Here is a 20,698-nt window from a genome sequence, read left to right as displayed (position 1 = left end):
GGCTGAAACGCCACTTCCAGCGTGAGCCTTGCTGGGGCCGAGGCCTGGCCCTGGTGGGAGATGCTTGGGTGCAGCAGTTCAGGCCCTCAGCCCAAGGGGCCAAGGTGGGCAGGGACATGGAGCAGGCATGGAAGGCTGGTTCTTGTCCCCCAGCCCAAGCCAGTGACCTGGAAAAAATCCACCTGGATGAGAAGTCTTTCCGTTGGTTGCACAACGAGGACCAGATGGCTGTGGAGAAGCTCTCTGACGGGATCCGCAAGTTTGCCGCTGATGCAGTGAAGCTGGAGCGGATGCTGACAGTGAGTGTTATGTGTGGGCGGCCACATAATGCCAAGCCCCATGGGAGCCCGGGCCTGGGCGTCAGGGTTGAAGCTGGGCAGAGTTAAAACTTCAGTGAGACCCCAGGTCTCAGTTCATGTGCTGTCCAGCAAGTGGGGCCTGTTGAGGCCATCCCAGGGTGGAGGGTGCGTGGCACCCAGGGGTGCCCCGGGATGCTTGGTGGGTCTTGGCTCCTCTCTGGCCTGTGTGGTGACTGTGGTGTTGGCCACCCTATGGCCCTGGCCCCCACAGAGTGCAGACTCCACAAGGGCCTCCCTCCTTCCACATGGTGCCTTGTGAGGCTTCATGGTGCAGAAGGCAGGGTGGGGAGACACAGCTCATGCTGTATTTCTTTCTAGGAACAAATGTTCAATGCAGAGAATGGAAAGTAGCGCATCCCTGAGGCTGGACTCCAGATCTGCACCGCCGGCCAGCTGGGGTCTGACTGCACATAGCTTCTGATGAATCTTGCGTTTTTTTACAAATTGGAGCAGGGACAGATCATAGATTTCTGATTTTATGTAAAATTTTGCCTAATACATTAAAGCAGTCACTTTTCCTGTGCTGTTTCATTCACTGTCTCCGTCCCCTTTGTCTCCTAAGCATTACCTGCCCCAGCTGTGATGGGCTGTAACCTAGGTTAGGACTCAGAGATGGGGTCGGGGTCAGGGTACCCCAGACACAACCCACCGCCTGGGCCACCACCTGGGAACCCAGCTCAGGGTTGGTGCTGGGAGGGCATTGGTGGAGTTAGGCAAAGGACAGGCTTCTGATGCCAGGGGCTCCCAAGATGCTGTCCCAGGTGGGTCACAGATGAACACTGAAACAGTCTCAAGCCTCCAAGCATGGGCAGATGTGGATGCCTCCCAGAGGAGCAGTCCCAGCTGGACCCTCCCTCTTGCTTTTGAGGGCCTGGGCCTCCTGTTCGTCAAGGCTGCCCTGCCCATGCCCCCTGCCCCCCTCCTGTCCTGTTGTGGCTGAGACCTTGCATGGCATGCCACGTTCCTGCATGGGGTCACGGCGCCACCTTGTGGGGGCAGCACGACATGCACCAGCCACTGGCCTTGAAGTCGCCACCCCCATTTTTTTTGTTGTTTGAGACGGAATCTCACTCTGTCGCCCAGGCTGGAGTGCGCCCAGGCAGTGGTGCGATCTCGGTTCCTTGCAACCTCCGCCTCCTGGGTTCAAGAGATTCTCCTGCCTCAGCCTCCTGAGTAGCTGGGATTACAGTTGCCTGCCACCATGCCCGGCTAATTTTTGTATTTTTAGTAGAAACGGGGTTTCACCATGTTGGCCAGGCTAGTCTTGAACTCCTGACATCAAGTGATCCACCTGCCTCTGCCTTCCAAAGTGTTGGGATTACAGGCGTGAGCCACTGCGCCTGGACTTTTTTTTTTTTTTGAGATGGAGTCTTGCTCTGTCACCCAGGCTGCAGTGCAGTGGCGTGATCTGGGCTCACTGCAACCTCTGCCTCCTGGGTTCAAGAGATTCTCCTGCCTCAGCCTCCTAAGTAGCTGGGATTACAGGCACCCACCACAACACCCGGCTAATTTTTGTATTTTTAGTAGAAACGGGGTTTCACCATGTTGGCCAGGCTGGTCTCAAACTCCTGACCTCAAGTGATGTGCCTGCTTCGGGCTCCCAAAGTGCTGGGACCACTGCATCTGGCTCACCCTGTTTTTGATTTTTTTTTTTTTTTTTTTTTTTTTTTGAGACAGAGTCTCACTCTGTCACCCAGGCTGGAGTGCAGTGGTGCGGTATCAGCTCACCGCAACCTCCGCCTCCCAGGTTCAAGCGATTCTCCTGCCTCAGCCTCCCAAGTAGCTGGGATTACAGGCGCCCGCCACCACGCCTAGCTAATTTTTGTATATTTAGTAGAGACGGGGGTTTCACCATTTTGGCCAAGCTGGTCTTGAACTCCTGACCTTGTGATCCACCCACCCTGGCCTCCCAAAGTGTTGGGATTACAGGCGTGAGCCACTGGCCCGGCCTCTCCCTGTTTTTCAATACAGGGCCTCACTCTGTTGCCCAGGCTGGAGTGCAGTGGTGCAATCTTGGCTCACTGTAGCCTCCACCTCCCAGGCTCAAGTGATCCTCCCGCCTGTAGTTGAGACTACAGGCATGCACCACCATGCATGGCTAATTTTCTATTTTTTGTAGAGATGGGGTCTCACCACACTGCCTAGGCTGGTCTCAAACTCCTAGGCTCATGCGATCCTCCTGCTGCGGCTTCCTAAAGTGCAGGGATTACAGGCCTGAGCCACTGCACCCAGCCACCTTTATGGATCCTAAACTGAACCTGAAACCCAGTGCAGCAGCCCCAGCCCTGCAAATAGTTCGTCAACTGGAGTTTGAATGCAATGGGTTGCACTATGAAGGGCTTGGTGGGGGCAGTGATGGGTGGTCTATGTGGTGGTCCCTCTGTTCCTAGAAACATTACAGGGTGAGTGCCACACCGAGTCCTGGTCAGGCTGCAAGGAGAACAAGGCAAGGGGACTCCTGGACCCACATCTGTCCAGCTTCCCAGTTGTAGACATGAAAGGCCCACCTTGCCAGTGATCCAAGGACTGTCCTGGGCCCCACCCAGAAATCAGCAGGGGACCTCCTCATGGCTCTAGGGCAGCCCCTTCCTCCTCCCCTCCCTGGAAGCCTCTGTCAGGTCTAGGCCCCTGTGCCCCATGCCTTTTTGCAGGTTGCAGGTTAGTCCTTCTGGCTCCAGGGATGCCAGGCACTGCAAAAGGAGGGTCATTTGAGCCCCTATTTGCTAGGGTCTGGAGCAGCTTCTGGACCTGCCCCCACTCCTCCAAGGGCAGGGACAGCACTGGGCTGTAGGATGGAGCTGCAGCTTCTTGCCCTCAACCTAAAGCATGCTACCCTACCTTACACCAGGCATCTGGCCGCCGCTCCTCAGTTCCAGCCTGGGTTGGGCATGCCTCACCCATACAGGGTGCAGAGGGGACAACCCTGGGGCAGAGCAGCAGCAGGCCAGGGAGGCAGCTTGAGCTGCCAGTGCCCTTGATCAAGACCAGTGCAGGGCTCCTCCTGGGGTGGAGAGCTGAGTGGGCAGAGCCCTCCCCACACCAACCCCCCACTGCTGAAGAGTCCCTCCCACCCTTCAAGGCTTCCCACCGTAGGCCAGGCCTCTGCCTCTGAGCCGGTCAACAGGCTAAGTCCTAAGAGGACATCAAAGGTCTTGTGGCTCCCAATTATTAACAGCACCATTATCTCCAAGGAGACCCAGCAGAATGGGGCTCTGGGGATGTGACTAAGTTTGTGAGTGTTGTTTGCAAACATCAAGTTCACCCACTTGCCCCTATGATTCAGTCATCTTAGAACTGTGAAACCATCACCCCAAAGTGAAATCTCATACCTATTTGTCCCCATTCCCAGCCTCAAACAATCTACTTTCTGTCTGACTTACATTTTCTGGGTATTTCACAAAAATGGAATCACAGGGCAAAGGCCTTTTGAGACAGGCTTCTTTCACTCACTCAGCATTCTGTCCAGGTCCGCCCACATCACGGAACGTAAAAGAACTTCACTCCTAGCCAGGCATGGTGGTGTGTCCCTGCAGTCTCGTCTACTGGGGAGGCTGAGGTGGAAGGATCACTTGAGGCCAGTTCACGGCTGCAGCGAGCAGTAACTGTGCCTGTGAATAGTCGCACTCCAGCCAGGGCAATATAGCAAGATCCTATTAAAAATAAATTCATTCCGTTTTAATAGCCAAATAATCCACCACATGAATACACTGCTCTTATTGATACCAATGATTATTAAACATATTGACAACCCATTGTTTGTACGAAAACAACTTATCCATTATCATGAGGAGTTCTGCTGTGAACACCAGGACACCGTTTGTATGCAGCTGCATGGTTTTATTCCTCGTGGGTAGATGAACACACACTGGTATATGGGGAAATCCTCACCCGCCCTCTGCTGCTCTTCTAGAGGTTCTGTCCTCTTGCTTTCCTCCTCTGCCCCAGCCTGGTGCTGCCCCAAGCCCTGCCCTGGCAGAGAGAGAACTGGGCACAGCAGGGAGGCCCTCCAAGCCAGATGCCTTGCACGCAGCTGAGGAATGACGCGGGGGCCTGCAGGCAGCTCACTCAGAGACAAGTCTGTGGGGCCCCATGTCAGAACCCACTTCACATCCCAAAGCCCCACCTGCTTTGATCTTCAGTGCTGGGCTCGATGTCAGATCTGGCTGACCAGAGGGGCTCAGTGAGGCTCACTGGCTCTTCATCCACCCTGCTGTGGCCTGAGCATGTCCCCCCAGAACCCACCTGCTTAAGTCCTCACCTGCAAGGGGATGGTATTAGGTGGGGCATCTGGGAGGTCATCCGGTCACAGGGAAGGGGCACAGCCTCATGATGGGACCATCACCCTTAAAAAAGAGGCTGCATCTGCTGGTGCTTTCATCTTGGGCTTCCAGCCTCCAAAACTGAAACTGACTTCTGTTGTTTATAAGCCACGAGGTTTACAGTATTTTTTCTTTTTTTTTTTTGAGATGGAGTCTTGCTCTGTCACCCAGGCTAGAGTGCAGTGGCGTGATGTCAGCTCACTGCAACCTCCGCCTCTCGGGTTCAAGCGATTCTCCTGCCTCAGCCTCCCAAGTAGATGGGATTACAGGCGCCCACCATCGTGCCCGGCTAATTTTTGTATTTTTAGTAGAGACGGGGTTTCACTGTCTTGGCCAGGTTGGTCTCGAACTCCTGACCTCAGGTGATCCACCTGCCTCAGCCTCCCAAAGTGCTGGGATTACAGGCGTGAGCCACCGCGCCCAGCCAGTTTACGGTATTTTCTTATAGGAGCCCAAATGGACTACGACATTAAGACATGAGTTCGCCTGCAATCCCAGCACTTTGGGAGGCCGAGCGGGCAGATCACGAGGTCTAGAGATCGAGACCATCCTGGCCAACATAGTGAAACCCCATCTCTACTGAAAATACAAAAATTAGCTGGGCGTAGTGGCACGTGCCTGTAGTCACAGCTACTCGGGAGGCTGAGGCAGGAGAATTGCTTCAATCTGGGAGGCAGAGGCAGAGGTTGCAGTGAGCCGAGATCAAGCCACTGCACTCCAACCTGCCAACAGAGCAAGACTCCATCTCAAAAAAAAAAAAAAAAAAAAAAAAGAAAAGGAAAAATACAAAAATTAGCTGGGTGTGATGGTGTGCACCTGTAGTCCCAGCTACTCGGGCGGCTAAGGCAGGAGAATCACTTGAACCCGGGAGGCGGAGGTTGCAGTGAGCCAAGATTGTGCCACTGTGTTCCAGCCTGGCGACAGAATGAGACTCCATCCAAAAAATAAAATAAAAATAAAATAGTACTTGTTAGCCGGGCATGGTGGTTCACTCCTGTAATCCCAGCACTTTGGGAGGCTGAGGGAAGTGGATCACCTGAGGTCAGGAGTTCAAGACCAGCCTGGCCAACACGATGAAACCCCATCTCTACTAAAAATACAAAAATTAGGCCAGGCGCAGTGGCTCACGCCTGTAATCCTAACACTTTGGGAGGCCAAGGCAGGAGGATCACTCGAGGTCTGGAGTTCGAGACCAGCTTGGCCAACATGGTGAAACCCGGTCTCTACTAAAAATACAAAAATTAGCTGGGCATGGTGGCACACACCTGTAATCTCAGCTACTCCAGGTAGCTGAGGCAGGAGAATCACTTGAACCCGGGAGGCAGGGGTTGCAGTGAGCCAAGATTGTGCCACTGCACTCCAGCCTGGGCGACGAGAGAGAAACTACATCTCAAAAAATAAATAAATAAAAAGCACTTGTCCAGAGATGTCCATCACCACACGGGGGTGAGAGTGGACCCGGGACAGAGCAAGGCCCCGCGGTCAGTGCTAAGTGGGCATCCTGATTAATCTGCGAGGCACTGGAGGGAAGCAGCCTTCAGGGCAGGGATGTGGCTGCAGCGCTTCCTTCTTCCACTTTTTTCTGAATTCTCCTTATTGAACAGCTTTATTTTACTTTATTATTTTTTATTTTTGAGACAGAGTTTCACTCGTTGCCCAGGTTGGAGTGCAACAGCGCAATCTTGGCTCACTGCAACCTCCGCCTCCCAGGTTCAAGCAATTCTCATGTCTCAGCCTCCCAAGTAGCTGGGAATACAGGCGCCTGACACCACGCCCAGCTAATTTTTCTATTTTAGTTTCACCGTGTAGGCCAGGCTGGTCTCAAACTCCTGACCTCAGATGATCCGACCACTTTGGCCTCCCAAAGTGCTGGGATTACAGGCGTGAGCCACCACGCCCAGCCAACTGTTTTTTTGTTTTGTTTTGAGACGGAGTCTCGCTCTGTCGCCCAGACTGGAGTGCAGTGGCGCGATCTCAGCTCACTGCAGGCTCTGCCTCCTGGGTTCACGCCATTCTCCTGCCTCAGCCTCCCAAGTAGCTGGGACTACAGGCACCCGCCACCACGCCCGGCTAACTTTTTGTTGTATTTTTAGTAGAGATGGGGTTTCACCATGTTAACCAGGATGGTTTTGATCTCCTGACCTCGTGATCCGCCCGCCTTGCCCTCCCAAAGCGCTGGAATTACAGGCATGAGCCATCGCGCCCGGCCCACCTGAACGGTTTTATAATCACAAGGGGCCTCTTGGCAGGTCACAGGCACCAGGAGCCACCCTGGTGCTTGGGAACGGCTGTGGCTGAGATGGGCAGGTGGGCAGGAGGAAGGCCTTTGATGGCTCAAACTGGGAAATTGTGAAGAAGCAGAGGCCCTACACCGGGGCCAGTGGGCAGCCCGCTGGAGGGCCACGGCCCAGGCCAGGTGCCCAGCAGGCTGGACCACTGTCTGCTCTTGACAGCTGCTCTACCTGAGGCCACTCTGCAAGGCTGTGGGGGACAGCACTTTCCTCTCATTGAGAATCTCATGGTTTCATATTCACAACTAAACATGCCTCTCAGTGCTTAGGACAGGGTACATCGCCAAGGTGCATATTCACAACTAAACACGCCTCTTAGTGCTTAGACAGGACAGGGTGCATTGCCAAGGTGCTTACACTTTGAAACCACATGCCAGGAAGATCTCTTCAACAGGAAAGTGCTGCCAGTGCCAGTCAGCCTCAGGGCAGGAGGCTGCTGCTCCCAAAACATTCCGTTCACCTTTGGCCAAAGTTCTGAGCCAGCTCCCGCCGGCTGGGCCCTCCCCTCAAGGCCCCCACCAACAGTGAAAGGGATGGTGGGTGGCGGACAGGCCACAACAGGGCAAACCCCCACAGAGGACCCCTGAGCCGACTCTGTCTAGTCAACAGTGACCACACGTGGCAACCAGTCCTCCCCGGAAAACCCAGCCTGGAATTCCCGAGGACCACCTAGCAGCTAGCACAGCCCTCCGGGCACGTGGGGTCTTTTCTCTGCCTCCTACCAGAAAACATGCAGGGGATGGGGGTTTGGACCCTCCAGGAGAGCCGACACCCCCTCAGAGCTGATTCCAGGAAGCCTCCAACAATCCCATCAGGGCCAGACCGGGCTGCCATCCAGGGCCCTTGTCAGGAGGGAAGAGGCGGGGTCCCTGAAGCCTGAGACGGGGCTGCCTCTGGAGACACCTGGGCTGTCTCGGGGGTGCATCTACCCAGCAGGTTCATTTCCTGCAGGACAGACGTGCGGTCAAGGCTTGGGCAAAAGCACCCGGTGCAGCTCTGCTGATGTGGCAGGAATGTGCCCACCCTGGTGCCCTCACCGGCTGCCACAGATGAAGAGCAGGTTCTGCACGGCCGGCACAGTGGAGCTGGCATTCTGGCCCGTGACCAGGTGGCGGTCCAGCACGACGTGCACAGCGTCAGGCTCGCTTGCTGGGGAGGACCAAGGGCACCGGCCTCAGGCAATGTCCACCCCACCCACTGAGAGCCCCGAGCTCCAGGCGGGCTCCCAGGGTCAGCAGTACGTCAGCCTGTCTGGGTCTGAGTCAGTGCCGTGGGGGTCTATAGAACCCGGGGCCCAGGAGGCTTCTCCCCCAAGCTGCGGCAGGCAAGCCCCCCCACCCCATCTTCTGTAAGTGCAGGGGGCACCCTCAAGGCTCACCACTGAAGCAGGCGCCCGAATCTTTCACAAAGTCCTCCACCACGAGCGGCAGGCGGGCGAAGCCGGGGGCCCTGACGAGCTCACACACAGAGGGCTGCAGGAGCAGGGTGGGGGCTCCTGAGCCAGGCCCAGGCCCTGTGACCCACCCCAGGGGTCAGGAAGGTCAAATCAGGACAGGGAGCCTCACCCAACCAAGTGGGACCGGGGGTGTCACTGCTCATCACAGAGACAGCTGCTAAGGCTGGAGGCCGGGGAGATGACAAAGTCTAGCCATCTTCCCGTGGGGTTTCCCTGAGAGCGACGAGGCCACTACGGGAGGAGGGGCCAGCTCCCTCAGCACCGGAGCACACGGATGACTAGAATGAGAAGGGCTTGGTGGGGTGAGCCCCTTGAGCAGAGGGCTGGGATGGGGCACCCTCTGGGCAGGAGTGAATCTAACCACTCACTGGAGGGGTCATGCCCACTTGTAACCTGAGACTGGGTTGGCGTCACCCCTGGGAGGGCACCACTGAGTACCCACTGAGGAAAGGTCCCCTCAGCAGGGAAAGTGACATCTGAGCTGGGGGCCAGGCCTGTTTAACTTTCAGTGAAACCAGCCTCTGCACAGCAGCCACCTCTCCCTGCCTCAGGGCCTGTGGATCAGCTGCTCCCACGGCCGCCCCCAGTGTCCACAGAGCCCACTTCACAGCCTTTGGGCCTCAGACTGACACAGGCTGTGTCTCGGAGGACACCCTGGCTGGGCTCTCAGCCCCTCCTGACTGCACACGCAGGTCTGATGCCCCTCCCTCCCCACGTCCCCTGGTGAGTGGGCCTGGGCTTCCGGGAGACTAGGGACCAGAGGGCTGTCATAGGGGAGGACAGAGCAGGGAGCACAGGGTGCCTTTGTCCTCCAGGCACTCACCCCTGTCAGGCTGTAGCCGTGGAACACCCAGGATCTGTCCTCGTTGGTGGCACAGCACAGGGCGGCGACACCGTGGCCGATGGCGCAGATGGGCTCTGAAAGCGGCACATGGCGTTGAGGCCCTGGACCCTGAAGCCCCTCCCAGACGCCCCTGCTTGTGGCTCCCCCAGGCCTGTGCCGCCTGCCCGGCCCCTCCTCCCAGGTTTCCCTGGAGACTGGGCTCAGCACCCGAGGTGTCCTGGCTCAGCCTGCACAGTTGGCATCAGGAATCTGCTCGGGGGAGCTGGTGCTTCAGGACTAGGCTCTGGTTTACACGTTTTGGCGGCTGAGACACACACGGAGAGGAGGTCCTGAGCTTCCAGGTCTGTTTACCAAATCCTAGGACACTGCCCAGCAACCCCACTGCATAGCCTGGCAGGCGCTGTGGGAAAGGCCCGTCCCCGGCTAGATAGGACGCCCCTGGGCGGGTAGGAGGAGAGCCTGAGGCAGCGCCTGTGCCTTGCGGTGGGGCCACCCTGGCTCCACCCGAAAGGCTGAGTGTGTTCCCATGGCTGAGGTGGCCACAAACAATTGCTGCCTGTCCAGGCCATGTTGGGAATGGCAGCCCCACTCCCACACACAAAGGGTGCTGTGTAGAGCGCTGGCTTGTCCACCCCGGCCAGTGGACACACTCATCACAGCCCAACCCTGAGCCAGGGCAGCTGCCAGGTCTCCTCAAACAGCCTTCCTCCCTGCACCCCCGCTGGCCTTGAGCCCCAAGCCCAGCCCTGGATGCCAGGCTTCCCCAGAAGGAACCAGGTCAGTGTCCTGCCTTGCTAAGGAGGGCATGGCCACCCACCCTCGGGAGCCCGCCCAGAGGCCTGCAAGATGGTCACTAGAAGAGGACAAAGTCTGTGTGTGTCGGGGGAGGGGGCGGTCCCTGCCTCCTGCCCACAATCACTGCAGTGGCCACTGACCAGACCCAGAAAAGCCTACCTGGGGTCTTCCCACCTCTCTTCTGCTGGTGGGAGACCCATTTCTTGTGACGCTGCACATCCAACCCCTCCCCTGGGTCCCAGGGGTCACCTACTGCTCTCAGAGTGGAAGTGCTGCAGGATACGGGCCAGGGAGCCACTGCTGGCCAGGTCGGTCAGGGCCCCAGGACAGCTGGGGATCAGGAGGGCATGGTACCGGGCACCTGCGGGGAGAACACAGACCAGGTAGCAGCCACATGTCAATCAAAGTGAGACTACCTGCAGGACCAGGCCTAAGTGTGTGGCCAGGACAGACCCTCCACAGCCAGCCTGGTGATGTCATCTGTCCCTTTTCCTCCATGGGCTACAGCTCCCAAGGGCCCCCCTGACTTTCCTATCTCCACACACTCACCACCTTTCCTCCCCAAAGGGGCTCAGAAACTCTGGGACCCATGATGTGGGGCTGGAGGCTGCCCCAGATGGTCACAGGGCTTCAGGGACAGACCTAGGGAGCTCACTAAGACCCCATACCTATCTGAAACCCTTGACCCTTCAAGGTCCCAGGCACCCCACCCCAAGGAGTGGGTCCCGGGCCTACCATCGATGGACTCGAGCTTGGCGGGGCTGGCGTAAGCCTTGAGGCGGAAGTCTTGCACCCAGCGTGCATTGCCCTCGGTCACATCCACAAATTCCATGGCTTTCCCCTGGAGAAGCAGAGCCCAGGGGCCGAGGGTCAGCACCAGGGATATCCCTGTTGGCTCAGAGGGAGCCTGAAACAGCTGACAAGGGACCCAACAGCATCCTCCTGAGGCACAAAGGCCCCCGACCACCCAGCCTCCTTCACTGGGTCTCTCAGGTTGGGGGAGCCTGTCCCAGCAGCAGCCTCAGTGGTTTTTTTTTTTTTTTTGAGACAGAGTCTCACTCTGTCACCCAGGCTGGAGTGCAGTGGCGCGATCTCGGCTCACTGCAAGCTCCGCCTCCTGGGTTCACGCCATTCTCCTGCCTCAGCCTCTCCGAGTATAGCTGGGACTACAGGCGCCCGCCACCACGCCCGGCTAATTTTTTGTATTTTTAGTAGAGACAGGGTTTCACCGTGGTCTCGATCTCCTGACCTCGTGATCCGCCCGCCTCGGCCTCCCAAAGTGCTGGGATTACAAGCGTGAGCCACCGCGCCCGGCGCCTCAGTGGTTTCTTAGCCAAACCACCAACCAAAGATTTTTATACATAATCAATAAAAACCTGCAGTGACAAATACATAATGCATCCTTACTTCGACTTATCTACATCTGATATTCCTGGGTCCCCCATGATCAGAGGGTGGAGAATTCCTCCCAGTGGAAACGTGTGCCCCTCACAGCAGGGCTGCGCCTTGGTCTCCTGCTCACACACGTGCAGACGCACAGACCCACAGCGAAAAGGTCTCCCTTGGGCCGAGCACGGAGGCTCACGCCTATAATCCCAGCACTTTGGGAGGCCGAGGCGGGTGGATCACCTGAGGTTGGGAGTTAGAGACCATCCTGGCCAACATGGTGAAAACCTGTCTCTACTAAAAATACAAAATTAGCTGGGCGTGGTGCCGCATGCCTGTAATCCTGGCTACTCGGGAGGCTGAGGCAGGAGGACTGCTTGAACCAGGGAGGCGGAGGTTGTGGAGAGCCGAGAATGCACCACTGTACTCCGGCCTGGGCAACAAGAGCGAAACTCCACCTCAAAAAAAAAAAAAAAAAAAAAAAAAAGGAAAAGAAAAGGTCTCCCTCATCACAGGTGGGGTCAGAGCCCAGGAAATGGGGACTGGGACAGGAGGATGCCACCAGGGTTTGGTTACAGACTCTTCACCCTCCACCGACTGCAGGGGCTCCCCACTCCTCCCAGGCAGCGGCGGCAGTCGCCCCCAGAGAGGTGGAGACAGACCCCAAGTGTCCAGTGGGGAAGGAGAGGCTGGACTTACCCCAGGGGTGGCCACCTGCAGGTTGAAGGTGGTGCTGGCCATCGTGAAACAGTGGAGGAAGGACTGGGCCGACACACCTGCAGAAGGTCCCAGTGAGTGTGGGCTCGACAGGACTAGCCTGCCCCACCTCAGGGGGCCACCCAGACACCCCCATGGCCTCAACGGACCCCAGAACACGCTGAGGAGCAGCCCTCTCCCCTACACCCAGGGACCACTACTTGAAGCCCTGGGGCAGGGCCAGCCACCCATTCACATCCAGGAGAAGGAAGCTGGGAAGGCATGAGGCAGAGGGGCACAGCCAGGTCTGCCAGAACGGTAGGTCATCCCCGGGCCTGCATCCCCCATGGCAGGCTCTTTCCCCAGCCTGGCACTGTTACTTCCAGCCTCAGCCAGAAGCGGGGACAGGATGCAGCCCACTTCAACTGTCCATGCCACTCCCACACCCCAGCCTCATCCTAGTGCTAACAGAACCATGAGAGACCTTTCCGAAAGGCAAACCCGGGTGTGAGGGTCACAGAGTTCAGCTCATCCTCTCACTGAACCACCAGGGACTGAGGCCCTCAGGCGCCATGGAGAACGCACAAGTGTCCTGACCCCTCCTCACCCCTTCCAGGGAAGCCGCTCAGGGACCCTTTCCTCACAAGGATTCTGGGATTCTACCCCTCCCCCTCAGCTTTTCCCAGCCTCCTTCGGCCCCTCAAAAAACTTTCAAAAAAGAAACCCGCCTTCCTTCCTTCCTTCTTTTTTTCTTTTCTTCCCTCTGTGGCCCACGCTGGAATCTAGTCGGCACGCTGCACACTCCCTGCGTCCGGCTCCCGTGCTTCTCCTGCCCCGGCCTGCGGGCTGCCTGGGATTGCCGGCGCACGCCACCACCGCTGCCTGCTTTTTCTCCTTTGGCTAGAGGCGTGGTTTCGCCATCTTGGCCAGGCTGGTCTCCAGCTCCTGACCCCGAGTGCTCTGCCCGCCTCGGCCTCCCGAGGTGCTGGGACTGCAGACGGAGTCTCGCTCACTCGGTGCTCGGTGTTGCCCGGGCTGCAGTGCGGTGGCGTGGTCTTGGCTCCCCTGCAGCCTCCGCCTCCCAGCCGCCTGCCTTGGCCTCCCAGGGTGCTGGGATTGCAGCCCCTGTCCGGCCGCCGCCCCATCTGGGAGGTGGGGAGCGTCTCTGCCCGGCTGCCCCGTCTGGGAAGTGAGGAGCGCCTCTGCCCGGCCACCCGTCGTCTGGGAAGTGAGGAGCGCCTCTGCCCGGCCGCCCCGTCTGGGAAGTGAGGAGCGCGTCTGCCCGGCTGCCCCGTCTGGGAAGTGAGGAGCGCCTCTGCCCGGCCACCCATCATCTGGGAAGTGAGGAGCGCCTCTGCCCGGCCACCCATCGTCTGGGAAGTGAGGAGCGCCTCTGCCCGGCCACCCATCGTCTGGCAAGTGAGGAGCGCCTCTGCCCGGCCACCCATCGTCTGGGAAGTGAGGAGCGCGTCTGCCCGGCCTCCCCGTCTGGGAAGTGAGGAGCGCCTCTGCCCGGCCGCCCCATCTGGGAAGTGAGGAGCGCCTCTGCCCGGCCACCCATCGTCTGGGAAGAAGTGAGGAGCGCCTCTGCCCGGCCGCCCCGTCTGGGAAGAAGTGAGGAGCGCCTCTGCCAGGCCGCCCCGTCTGGGAAGTGAGGAGCGCCTCTGCCCGGCCGCCCCGTCTGGGAAGTGAGGAGCGCCTCTGCCCGGCCGCCCCGTCTGGGAAGTGAGGAGCGCCTCTGCCCGGCCACCCATCGTCTGGGAAGTGAGGAGCGCCTCTGCCCGGCCACCCATCGTCTGGGAAGTAAGGAGCGCCTCTGCCCGGCCGCCCCGTCTGGGAAGAAGTGAGGAGCGCCTCTGCCCGGCCGCCCCGTCTGGGAAGTGAGGAGCCCCTCTGCCCGGCCGCCCCGTCTGGGAAGTGAGGAGCGCCTCTGCCCGGCTGCCCCATCTGGGATGTGGGGATTGCCTCTGCCTGACCGCCCCGTCTGGGAGGTCTACCACGGAGGCCAGAAGCAATGTGGGGGCTGGACGTGGTGGCTCACGCCTGTAGTCCCGGAGCTCTGGGAGGCCGAGGCGGGTTGATCACTTGAGGCTAGGAGTTCGAGACCAGCCTGGCCAACATGGCGAAAACATGAAAAATACAACAGACAAACCAACCAACCAACCCAGTGACAACAAAACAGGTCTACCCTGGAGTCATACTCTAATTTTTTCTATTTTCCTCCCTTTCTGATCCTTTATCCCACTTTCTTTTTCTTCCTCTTCCTTCTCCTTCTTCTTTGTCAAATAGAGGACTGAGTTATTATCATTGATCCATATAAAGTCCCTCTCTCATTTATTTTCTTTAATCCCCACTCCCCATTTCTATTCCCCGTCTTCCCATGTGCAACCTTCCTAATATGTTTGATACGCATCTTTTTGTTCGTATGTATTTTTAGAAAATGTTTATTGTTTTGTGTGCAAAAAAATTAATAAGAAGAAAAAAAAAAAAAAAGAAACCCAACACACCACGCGCAATCCAGAAGGCTCTGGGGGCCGCTGTCCTACCAGGGGAAGGACACAGCTCCGCCCACCCTGCCTACCGGAGAGCACGTACAAGTTTATTCCAAAGTAGCGTGAGCTGTATCTCTCTACATTTATTTTAACTCTGGGGCCCAATCCCTCAGCTTCATTTTTATCTTGAGTTTTTTTTTTTTTTTTTTTTTTTTGAGATGGAGTCTTGCACTGTTGCCAGGCTGGAGTGCAGTGGTGCGATCTCGGCTCACTGCAACCTCCACCTCCCGGGTTCAAGCAATTCTCCTGCCTCAGCCTTCCGAGTAGCTGGGACTACAGGAGGGTGCCACAACGCCCAGCTAATTTTTGTACTTTTAGTAGAGACGGGGTTTCACCGTGTTAGCCAGAATGGTCTGGATCTCTTGACCTCGTGATCCGCCCGCCTCGGCCTCCCAAAGTGTTGGGATTACAGGTTGTGAGCCACTGCGCCCGGCCTCTTCATTCTTATATAAGTTAATACATATTCACTGTAAAATGTCCACATATTGACGAAAAACAAAGCGTCCAGTAGACTGCAGCAGGCTCTGTTCCCCCAGCTGCCTGCCCTTCCAGCCTCTTGAAGTGCTGCCCGGGTCTGCTGGCGCCAAGACCCCATGTCCTCAACATGCCAGACCTCCTCACCCCTACCTGCTCTGGTAACAAGCCCCAACCCACACCCCCAGGACTGAACCCCACTCGAGGCTCCTCCCACCCGCAGTCTGGGGGCATCACTCAGGACCCCTGGAGCTCAGCACATCGTGACGCCACAACCCTACAGTCCCATCTCCCGGTCCACACTTGAGGAGCTACAGACTTCAAGAGGCAGACCTCTAGGTCGCAACCCCGGCCCCCACCTCTCCGTGGTGCGGTGACCTTGGGCTGGTCACTTCCCTCTCCAAAAGGCTCAGAACAAGGCCAGGCACCCTCGGGCTCCGCTGCTCATCCCTCTCCTGCTGCCCTGAGACCCTGCAGGCTCAGCGCCAGGGGACGCCCCCCGCTGCGCTCCGGCCCGCGTGAGCCCCAGGCCAGTATTGCCCTGGTACCCTTGCCCCAGGACGGGGGCCGAGGGGCGCCTTCCCCAGGAGGGGGCTCCGGGTCTCCTCAGAAGCCGGTGGCTCAGAACGTCAGGGTCCCCGCGGCCGCCCGACCTCAGAGCAGGGTCAACTCCCGGAATGGCCCCTCCCCACACCCGGGCTCCCCTCTCGCAGCGCAGCGGCCTCGGGGACCAGGCCCAGGCACGCGGCTCCCTCCGCTAGAAACGTCGGGCCCGGGCCGCCTCGCCGCGCAGACGAGACTCGGAGGAACGACGCGGCGCCAGGATCCATCACGACCCCCCGACCCCGCCCCGAGCTCCATCCGAACCCGCGACCCCGTCCCCGCCCCCGCCCGGAGCTCCATCCCGACACCGACCCCGCTCCGCCCGCCCCCGGCCCCTGCCGGGAGCCCCCAGCGGCCTCCGCTTTCGGCGCCACGTGACGCGCGCCCACGGTGTCCCGAACCTCCCGCCCCGGGCAGCTCCCTCGCGGACGCTCTTCGGACACCGGCCCCGGCCGCCGGGCCTCACCTTCGGCGGCGCCGCTGGCCACGAGTAGACAGGCTGGCCTGCTAGGAAGCCGCTCGGACGCCATGGCGCGGGCTCGGCGCTGGGTCTGCGCGTGCGCGGCGCCTGGGCGCGCCCGGGAGGTCGCGGGTCACGTGCCCTGGAGGCCGGGGGCGGGGCTGGGCGGGGCTGGGCGCCTGCGCGTTCGTATCCGGTCCTCTTCCCGCCCCTCCGCGCTTCCGGGCGGTTCCTGGTCGCTCTTGCTTTGGCCCCGGCGGGTTCGGCATCCGAGCCTGGCAGGGGCAATAGGTAGGGTCGCGAGGGTCCTCCCCGCCGGATGCGCAGTCTGAGCGCGCGCGGGGTAGGGCTCCTGGCCTGGGGTGGGGGCGCGGGCATCAGCTGAGCCAGGCGGCGGTGTCGGGGCGCGAAGGTGCCCGTGGTGTTCCGGTGGCCACACCCCAGGAGCAGGGGAGGCCGGGAGGCTGCGGGGTCAGAAGCTCCGAGTGTCCCCGGAGACTAGGGAGGGTGACGGCGGGGTCCAGGAGGCGGGGTGGGCTCCGCCGGTCCAGGACGGGGGCGTCGCGGGGAGGCCTGCAGGGTTGTGGGGCGTCGGGCTGAGCTCCTGGGAGGACGGAGTGTCACTTCCTGAGATGGGGACACCTCGGGCGTGCTGGCTTTGGTGAGGAGAATTGAAGCAGTTTTTCTTTTTTTTTTTTTTGAGACAGGGCCTCTGGAGTGCAGTGGCGTGATCTCGGCTCAATACAGCGTCTGCCTACCGTGTTCAAGCGATCCTCCCACCTCAGCCTCTTGAGCAACCGGGACCCCAGGTGCACACTCCATCACGCCTAGCTAATTTTTTTGTGTTTTGAGTAGAGACGGGGTCTGTGTTGTCCAAGCTGGTCTCGAACTCCTGATCTAAAGCGATCTGCCTGCCTTGGCCTCCCAAAGTGCGAGGACTACAGGCGTGAGCCACCGCGCCCAGCCTGAAGCAGTTTTTCCTTCGACTGTAGTTGGAGGGGGTGAGACCACGTGGGGTGGTTGGCAGACAAGCAGGCAGCCTTTGAGGCCAAAAGGGCGCTTGAGACAGAGCCAGCAGGCGAGTGGGCCGCCCAGGTCCCTGGCCCCCTGCTGCCAGTATGAAGGTCCCACCAAGCCTCTGCTCCAACCAGGGGAACCGTCATGGTTGGGAACAGCCAAGGTGAGGAATTCTGTGGGTCCCACCCCCTCAAAACCATTGGTCTCTGCCGGGTGCAGTGGCTCATGCCTGTAATCCCAACACTTTGGGAGGCCCAGGCGGGTGGATCACGAGGTCAGGAGTACAAGACTAGCTTGGCGAAGATGGTGAAACCCCGTCTCTACTAAGAAAAATATAAAAATTAGCGGTGGCAGGCACCTGTAATCCAAGCTACTTGGGAGGCTGAGGCGGGAGAATTACGTGAACCCTGAGGAGGCAGAGGTTGCAATGAGCCAAGATCGCACCACTGCACTCCAGCCTGGGCAACAGAGTGAGACTCCTTCTCAAAAAAAAAAAAAAAAAAAAAAAAAAAAGCCATTGGCCTCTGGTTCCCCCTGGCCCAGGCTGGAGAAAGGTCCCTGACCCCTGTCAGACAGGCAGTACAGCCTGCCTCACCTGACGCAGAGCCCTCCCACTACAGGGGAAGTGGGAGCTGGGAGCTCCTGGCACAGGCAAGGCCAAGAGTTGGGTTGGGGAGCAAAGACGGAGCTGAGTGAGTGTCCAGTGTTAGGTGGGTGGAGGTGTCCGAAGCCTGGCAGGCCTGCGGTCACACCACAGGCTGGGCCTAGCCGCTTGGAGAGCTTTCTGGATCTGCACAGGATCTTGTCACCCACAGGCACACACTGTGGGCCTCAAACCTGGGAGCAGGAGGGGCAGGTTGGAGCAGGTCTACCTGCTCGCCTAGCCCCACCTGCACTGGCCCCGGGGTGTTCCTGCTGGAGCTGAGCTGGACCAGCCACAGGTGCAGGGCCGAGTCTGCAGCAGCCCCCTCCGCATTCCTCTTCCCCTCCCCCCAAGTTAGAACAGCAGTATGGAGGAGGAAGCCGGAAGCCAGGCTTGGCCCTCACACTGGCGGCAAGTCTAATGCGTGTGTGTGCGCCTGTATCCACAGGTGGTGTGTCCCCTACTGTACCCTTGGGTCCCCACCGGAGTCCGGGGTGTCATGTTTTTGTGTGGGCATCGCTGGTTCCCGGCACAGCCAATCCTGGGAAAGTGCACATCCCTCATGGCATTTGGAGTCCCAGGGTGGCCAGCCAGGGCCCCACCAGCAAGCCATAGCATCAGCCCAAGGGCAGCAGCCAGCCAGGAGGCAGGAACCACACCCGAGGTTCCCGGGCTTCCCGAGTCTCCTGTGGGCAAGATCACCCTTGTACCCTCACTGCTGAGCCCTGGAGTGTGGGTGCCCCCAGGTGGTCTGTTGCTGCTCCGCTACTCTGCAGCAGCCCCCAACCCTGTGTGCCCACCCAGGGTGCCGCCATCTCCTCCCCTCCAAGAGGCCAGTCTCTGCTCCCCCTTCTACCCCTGGCCAGTGGGAAAGGGTGCTCCTCATGCCCTGTTTAGGGCTGACATTGGGCCAGGTGACAGGACACCTGGGCATGATTGGGCAGCTATGGGGGAGCCATGGGCAGAGCACCTGAGGTCTGCAGTCAGTAGCCCAGTCCGGGTGCTGCCTCCTGGGAAGGGGCCCAGGCTTGGGGGTAATGGCGTCACTGATGTGGGTCCCTGGCCCCACTGTGGGATGTCCAGGGTTGTGCCTATTGGACCGCCCACATCACCGTCCCACCCTACTGAGCCTCCTCCCTCAGCCATTGTCCAGCTTCGTGTCTGAAGTCCTGGCGTGGGGCTCACCGCCTGCCCCTTGACCGTGGAGTTCAGATGCATCTCACAGTGAGTGCCCCAGCGGGGCAGGTTTGGGGGCTGAGCATCAGGGGCTCTGCCAGAGCAGGTGGCAATTCCATGGAACCTAGGGTCTTGCCTTTGTTTGGAGACTGAGAGACTCACAGTGTGGGAGGGTCACAGGACATGTCATCAGCAGTGAAAAGGTTTTGTTCCGTTTCCTGCCTCCAGAACTTGCACGTGCTGGAATCCAAGGATGGGTGGGAGAGGGGCCGTTCCTGGAGATGTCTGCCCTCCGGGACTGGCCCATGCTGCAGGACCTCCCGTCACCCCTGCTGCCTTGGTTGGTGAATTCGGGGCATGCTGAGCCTTTCCCCTGCGACCTTTGCACTTGGTACTCTTCCCTCCGCTTATCAAACTCCTAACCATCCCTCGAAGTCCATGGGCACCAGAAGTACCGCCTCAGACACTCACAGACTCAGATGTACAGGTGTCCCTCAGTATCCATGCGGGATTGATTCCAGGACCCCTGCAGATGCTCAAGTCCCTGCTATAAAATAGTGTAGTGTCGGCCGGGCGCAGTGGCTCATGCCTCTAATCCCAGCACTTTGGGAGGCCGAGGCGGGTGGATCACGAGGTCAGGAGATCGAGACCACGGTGAAACCCCGTCTCTACTAAAAATACAAAAAATTAGCTGGGCATGGTGGCGGGCGCCTGTAGTCCCAGCTACTCAGAGAGGCTGAGGCAGGAGAATGGCGTGAACCCGGGAGGCGGAGCTTGCAGTGAGCCGAGATCGCGCCACTGCACTCCAGCCTGGGTGACAGAGCAAGACTCCGTCTCAAAAAAAAAAAAAAAAAAAAAAATAGTGTAGTGTTTGGCCAGGTATGGTGGCTCACACCTGTAATCCCAGCACTTTGGGAGGCCAAGGCGGGTGGATCACCTGAGGTCAGGAGTTTGAGACCAGCCTGGCCAACGTGGTGAAACCCCATCTCTACTAAAAATACAAAAATTAACTGGGCGTGGTGGCGGGAACCTGTAATCCCAGCTACTCAGTAGGCTGAGGGAGGTGAATTACTTGAACCCAGGAAGCAGAGGTTGCAGTAAGCCAAGATTGCGCCACCGTACTCCAGCCTGGGCGACAGAGCAAGACTCGGTCTCAAAAAAAAAAAAAAAAAAAAGGCGGGGGGCCGGGCGCAGTGGCTCACACCTGTAATCCCAACAGTTTGGGAGGCCGAGGCGGGGGGATCACGAGGTCAGGAGTTTGAAACCAGCCTGGCCAACATGGGGAAACCCCGTCTCTACTAAAAATACAAAAAATTAGCCAGGCATGGTTGTGCGCCTGTAATCCCAGCTACTTGGGAGGCTAAGGCAGGAGAATCGCTTGAACCCAGGAGGTGGAGGTTGCAGTCAGCAGAGATCACGTCATTGCACTCTAGCCTGGGCGACAGAGCAAGACTCCATCTCAAAAAAAAAGAAAAAATGATGTAGTGTTTGCATATAACCTACATGTGTGCTCTTGTGTACTTTAACTCATTTCTAGATTACTTATAATACCTAATACAATGTAACTGCTGTGCGAAGAGTTGCTGTATTGTGTTGTTTAGGAAATAACAACAACAACAAAACACAA

The 20,698-nt window shown here is 58.6% G+C and overlaps 3 protein-coding genes across 11 annotated transcripts in view; 2 read left to right on the top strand and 1 right to left on the bottom strand.

The window, feature by feature from the left end:
• Window positions 1-890, top strand: part of TALDO1 (transaldolase 1) — a 16,238-nt gene extending 15,348 nt beyond the window's left edge. Inside the window, exons 7-8 of the mRNA XM_055260099.2 lie at window positions 154-299; window positions 678-890. Of these exons, the coding sequence (XP_055116074.1) occupies window positions 154-299; window positions 678-710 (179 nt within the window). The 3' untranslated portion in view covers window positions 711-890. The remainder of the gene's footprint in view (window positions 1-153; window positions 300-677) is intronic.
• GATD1 (glutamine amidotransferase class 1 domain containing 1) lies at window positions 884-19,804 on the bottom strand. 9 transcript variants are annotated; one of them, XM_055260129.2, is made up of 8 exons: window positions 16,242-16,347; window positions 12,150-12,226; window positions 10,800-10,905; window positions 10,318-10,425; window positions 9,249-9,343; window positions 8,348-8,441; window positions 3,810-4,009; window positions 884-2,551 (listed from the first exon to the last, which is right to left on the bottom strand). In XM_055260129.2, the coding sequence occupies exons 1-7, from the start codon at window positions 16,303-16,305 to the stop codon at window positions 3,837-3,839; spliced, it is 717 nt and encodes a 238-aa protein (XP_055116104.1). In that variant the 5' UTR covers window positions 16,306-16,347; the 3' UTR covers window positions 884-2,551; window positions 3,810-3,836. The 9 variants fall into 9 exon arrangements, with proteins under 9 accessions (XP_055116104.1, XP_055116103.1, XP_063486971.1 ...); XM_055260130.2 differs by lacking the exons at window positions 884-2,551; window positions 3,810-4,009 and adding exons at window positions 4,176-7,914; window positions 8,007-8,118 and having other exon boundaries at window positions 16,242-19,804; XM_055260128.2 differs by having other exon boundaries at window positions 884-4,009; window positions 16,242-16,362.
• Window positions 18,711-20,698, top strand: LOC129471486 (uncharacterized). The gene is given in 4 exon segments (XM_063630902.1): window positions 18,711-18,891; window positions 18,893-19,057; window positions 19,060-19,405; window positions 19,408-20,698. Coding segments are annotated over 4 exon segments (636 nt in total). The 5' UTR covers window positions 18,711-18,852; the 3' UTR covers window positions 19,494-20,698.

The sequence above is a fragment of the Symphalangus syndactylus genome, chromosome 21 (genome assembly GCF_028878055.3).
Source record: "Symphalangus syndactylus isolate Jambi chromosome 21, NHGRI_mSymSyn1-v2.1_pri, whole genome shotgun sequence".
Taxonomy (NCBI): domain Eukaryota; kingdom Metazoa; phylum Chordata; class Mammalia; order Primates; family Hylobatidae; genus Symphalangus; species Symphalangus syndactylus.
The sequence above is the reverse complement of the archived record's forward strand: the minus strand, read 5'-3'. Positions and strand labels throughout refer to the sequence as shown.

Coding starts and splice junctions, on each gene's coding strand:
- GATD1 (XM_055260128.2), bottom strand. CDS start 16,305: ATGGCGTCCGAGCGGCTTCCTAGCAGGCCAGCCTGTCTACTCGTGGCC. Junction 12,227..16,241: donor GGCCAGCGGCGCCGCCGAAG/GTGAGGCCCGGC, acceptor GACCTTCTGCAG/GTGTGTCGGCCCAGTCCTTC. Junction 4,010..8,347: donor TTCGGGCGCCTGCTTCAGTG/GTGAGCCTTGAG, acceptor TATTTTTAATAG/GATCTTGCTATATTGCCCTG.